We start from the raw sequence: 5,363 nt of genomic DNA, 5'->3' as shown, positions 1-5,363 counted from the left end.
GAGTGGGTGGTGAGTGTGTGGGTTAGTGTGTGAGTGGGTGGATGAGTGAATGAGTGGGTGAGTGGGTGAGTGGGTGAGTGAGTGTGTGAGTGAGTGGGCTTGTGAGTGGGTGGGTGAGTGTGTGAGTGTGGAGGTGGGTGTGTGAGTGAGTTGCTGAGTGAGTGGATGAGAGTGTGGGTGAGTGTGTGTGTGAGCGATTGAGTGAGTGTGTAAGTGGTTGGGTGAGTGGGTGGGTGAGCGACTGGGTGAGTGAATGGGTGTGTGAGTGTGTGAGTGGGTGGATGAGTGTGTGGGTGAGTGGGTGGTGAGTGTGTGAGTGGGTGAGTGGGTGGATGAGTGTGTGGGTGAGTGTGTGAGTGGGTGGATGAGTGAATGAGTGGGTGAGTGAGTGACTAGGCCAGTGGGTGAGTGAGTGTGTGAGTGGTTGGGTGAGTGGGTGGGTGAGTTTGTGGGTGAGTGTGTGAGCGACTGGGTGAGTGAGTGGATGAGTGAGTGAATGTGTAGGTGAGTGTGTTAGTGGGTGGTGAGTGTGTGGGTGGGTGTGTGAGTGGGTGGGGAGTGTGTGGGTGAATGTGTGAGTGGTTGGTGAGTGTGTGAGTGGGTGAGTGGGTGGATGAGTGTGTGGGTGAGTGTGTGAGTGGGTGGATGAGTGAATGAGTGGGTGAGTGGGTGGGTGGATGAGTGTGTGGGTGAGTGTGTGTGTGAGTGTGTGAGCGACTGGGTGAGTGAGTGTGTGAGTCGGTGTGTGAGTGGGTGAGTGGGTGGATGAGTGTGTGGGTGAGTGTGTGAGTGGGTGGATGAGTGAACGAGTGGGTGAGTGAGTGACTAGGCCAGTGGGTGAGTGGGTGAGTGGGTGGATGAGTGGGTGGATGAGTGTGTGAGTGGATGAGTGAGTGAGTGGGTGACTGGGTGAGTGAGTGTGTGAGTTTTTTAGGGACCTCTGCTTAAACGCGTCTCTCTCTCCACTCTCTTCCTCTCCAGGAGTTGATTCCCCCCACTGCGTGTCGTGTCAAGGTCTCCACCGGGCTACAAACCGCTGCCCCAGCGCCACCGTCGCCAATCCACCGATCCTCGGCATGGCCTGTATGGAGAGGGACCTGCTGTACCTCAAGTTGCGCGCGGGGTATAAAATCTTCCAGGAGAACGGACAGAGGAAGTTCGGACCGCCGCCCGACTGGCAGGGCCCCCCTCCCGCCCGCGGCTGCGAGGTGTTCGTGGGGAGGATTCCGCGCGACCTCTTTGAGGACGAACTGATTCCCGTGCTGGAGGCGGTGGGCAAGATCTACCAGCTCCGCCTCATGATGGCGTTCAGCGGAGAGAACCGCGGCTTCGCGTTCGTCACCTACGCGATGCGCTTCCAAGCCAAGGACGCCGTCAAGAAACTCAACAACTTGGAGATCCGTCCCGGACACCGCATCGGAGTCAAAGTGAGCATGCACTTTCGCCGTCTCTTCATCGGGGGGCTGCCAAAGGACAAGACGCGAGCGGAGGTGATGATGGTGATGAGCGACGCCACAGAGGGCGTGGTGGGTGTCAAGACGAGCGTCCATTTACGCGACAACACCCTCAACCGAGGCTTCGCGTTCATCGAGTACGAGAGCCATCACGCGGCCGCCATGGCCCGGAAGAAGCTCCGTCAACTTCGCTTCTGGCTCTGGGGCCGGACCATCGAGGTGGACTGGGCCACCCCGGAGCGAAACACGGCGGCGGCTGCCGCGGCCACGGCAGCGGAACACGAGGAGGAGGAGAAGAAGGCGGTGGTCCCAGACCTGCTGCCGCCGGATTGCACCGGCGCCGGCAAGGCCGCGCACAGCCTGTTTGGGGGCTGGGGGCCACGCACGCGGCTCTGGCGGGCACCCCGCCACTCACGGCCCACGCCCGTCGGTCTGGACGAGCTGCCGGAGGCGGCCGTCTTGTCGTGGGAGACTCGTCTGCAGGCGCTGCTACGGAGCGCCGGCGTGGGCCACGCGACCTTCGAACTGCACGCTCACTCGGAGCCCGGCAGGCCCATGGGCCTCCTGTACAAGGTCTCCGTTCCCGGGATGATGCGGGAAGGCAGCGGCTTCTTCTCCGCGGTGCTGAGCTCCAGCGTGGAGGGAGCGCGCGAAGTTGCCAGCGAGCTCCTCCACGAAATCCTCAGCGACGCGAACCCGAGGGCGGGCCCGGCCCCCGTCGCGACGGCGCCTCCCGGCCGCCCCGTCCGGGACCTCCCGGCGTATCCCGGCGACTTCCCCGTGCCCCGGCAGCCGGTCGCCGCGCGCCTGCCGACAAGCGGCACGCACCCGTAGTGCCGCGTGGCCGTCGTGGCGGCGTTCGTCAGACCGCGGACGGTGTCCTACCGCTTGAAGCTCACATCCGTTCTGCCGTGTTCACCGTCAAACTGCAAGTTGCCCGGCCGCTCACTCGACATGGTCACGTTGCCGCATGCCAGAGCTCGCAATCGGGTACCCGTACACGTTCCCTACCCGATACCCGGCTACCCGTACCCGGCCGGGTACGGGTAGGGTACAGGTATCGGGTACCCGATTGCGACCTCTGGGATGAAGCCACGTTGCAGGCGCGGGTGGGTTGATTCTAGGAACTTGAATTGTGAGAAGAGACAAGACGTTGGCAAATGAGTGACACACGGTGACTCACCAGTGACTCACGGCTTACCCGTACCCGGCCGGGTACGGGTAGCCGGGTATTGGGTAGGGTACGGGTATCGGGTACGGGTAACCGGGTATCGGGTAGGGTACGGGTAGCCGGGTATCGGGTAGGGTACGGGTATCGGGTAGGGTACGGGTATCGGGTAGGGTACGGGTATCGGGTAGGGTACGGGTAGCCGGGTATCGGGTAGGGTACGGGTATCGGGTAGGGTACGGGTATCGGGTAGGGTACGGGTATCGGGTAGGGTACGGGTACCGGGTACCCGGTTGCGACCTCTGCCGCTCGCTCTCCACTCAGCCGTCCGCCCCTTTCCTGTTTCCCTCGTTGGGCGGGACCAGCCCTGACTTCACGTTGTGCCTCATTTGACTCGTCACCCCGTGGCCCCGCACACGTCCTCGTCACACCAGGTGTCACCCTGTCATTACACTCTAATGACGACCGACAACTGAATCCGTAAAGACAAAATGATTTCAGGTGTTTGACGCGTCAACGCCATTTTGTTTTGAAAATGTCGGGGAGAAAAAAGTATTTTGTTCACGTCGCATTCTGATGTCAAAACATTTGATTCTTTATCAAATTGAAAAACTCTTCAGTGTAGCGACTTTGCTACACACGGAGAGGTCCGTGCACCGCCTCGTTTGCACAGCCTCTATCCCTGTGCCACGTGTAGTTCGTGCACACACAGCTGTTAAGAGTTTGATGTTTTGTTGATTCACAATTTACGTGTGTTTTCCTGTAATGGTTTTTTGTTAATGTTTTAGTGGAAATAAAGTCGTGAAAAGTCTCTTCCTCTCTCTCTCCCCACTCTCTCGGCCGAGTGTCGCATGCTTGGGACCTTTCTTTCCCTCCTCTGCGGATTTAATTTGATGTGCTGATTTACACCCAGCATATTTCAGACTTCCCTGTTTTGTCAGGGCATGTTCCTGATCATTACCAACGTTCCAATGGCCAGGAACTTCAGAGTAACCTATTACCTTTTCATGCAGCATCATAATATAATTTTCCTGGATCATCGCCTTTATAGCTTTGATCAATTGCCAATGGTTTACCGGTTCGTGTTAGTGTTTACTTGTGCCGCCCTCTTTCCCAGTGGGACCACGTGGCGTGAAGTTGTGTCGCACATGAACAGAGTCGGTGCACATCACGAGTCTCCGTACTCGACTGTCACAGAGACACACAGAGACACACAGAGACATTGATACACACAGAGACACACACACAGAGACACACACACAGACACACACAGAGACACACACACAGAGACATAGACACACACAGAGACAGACACACACAGAGACACACACACAGAGACACACACAGACACGCAGAGACACACACACAGAGACATAGACACACACAGAGAGACACATACAGACACACACGCAGAGACACACACAGACACACAGAGACACACACACAGAGACATAGACACACACAGAGAGACACACACAGACACACACGCAGAGACACACAGACACACAGAGACACATGCAGAGACACAGACACACATACAGACACACAGAGACACATGCAGAGACACAGACACACACAGAGACACACATAGACACACACACAGAGACACACACAGACACACGCAGAGACGCACAGAGACACACACACAGAGACACACACGCAGAGACGCACAGACACACACAGAGACACACATGCAGAGACACAGACACACACACAGAGACACACACACAGACACACACACACACAGAGACACAGACACACACACAGAGACATAGACACACATGCAGAGACACAGACACACACACAGAGACACACAGACACACACAGAGACATAGACACACACACAGAGACACACACACACACAGAGACACACAGACACACACATGCAGAGACACAGACACACACACGCAGTGACACAGACACACACACACACAGTGACACACACACAGAGACACACAGTGACACACACACAGAGACACAGAGACACACACACAGAGACATAGACACACACACAGAGACATGGACACACACAGAGACACAGACACACACATAGACACACACACAGAGACACACGCAGAGACACACACACACAGAGAGACACACACAGAGACAGACACACACAGAGAGACACACACAGAGAGACACACACAGACACACACGCAGAGACACACAGACACAGAGACACACATGCAGAGACACACACACAGAGATATAGACACACACACAGACACACACACAGAGACACAGACACACACAGAGACGACATGGACACACACGTAGACATGCAGAGACACACACACATAGAGACATGGACACACACGCAGAGACACGTAGAGACACACAGAGACATGCACGCAGAGACACAAAGACACGCAGAGACATAGACACAGACACACCGTTACAGACACAGACACACGCAGACACACGCAGAGACACAGACACGCACAGAGACCGGCAGTTGATGCTGCAGCTGCTGCATAGAGTTTGTGTCTCTCTGTCTCTCTGTTGTCGAGTGGATTTTCTTTCCGGTTCCTCTGGTTTTCCCCTCCACATTTGAGAGACGTGAGTTGCTAGAGTCTTTGCCAACTGCTATAAAGGTTCACGTGATGATGATGATGGACCTCATTGGTAGAACTATCATCGGTAATGGCCAGGTCAGGGCCTTCGAAAAGAGAGCTTACACACACAGCATCTCAATGAGGCCCTTGCCCGCTAAAAATAAAACGCGGTTTAGTTTCTAG

General features: G+C 56.1%; 1 protein-coding gene across 1 annotated transcript; it reads left to right on the top strand.

Annotated features, from left to right (window-relative positions):
• Positions 1-1,014: 1,014 nt before the first annotated feature.
• On the top strand, positions 1,015-2,288 carry LOC133362096 (RNA-binding protein 47-like; the record flags this gene model as incomplete). The annotated part of the gene is made up of 1 exon (XM_061581059.1): positions 1,015-2,288. A coding segment is annotated over one exon (1,274 nt), but the record flags the coding sequence as incomplete, so codon positions are not given.
• Positions 2,289-5,363: the final 3,075 nt, after the last annotated feature.

Source organism: Lethenteron reissneri, unplaced genomic scaffold, assembly GCF_015708825.2.
Source record: "Lethenteron reissneri isolate LAM-NWPU_2019-01 unplaced genomic scaffold, ASM1570882v1 scaffold_1365, whole genome shotgun sequence".
Classification (NCBI taxonomy): Eukaryota; Metazoa; Chordata; class Hyperoartia; order Petromyzontiformes; family Petromyzontidae; genus Lethenteron; species Lethenteron reissneri.
This window is presented reverse-complemented; position numbering and strand designations above follow the sequence as displayed.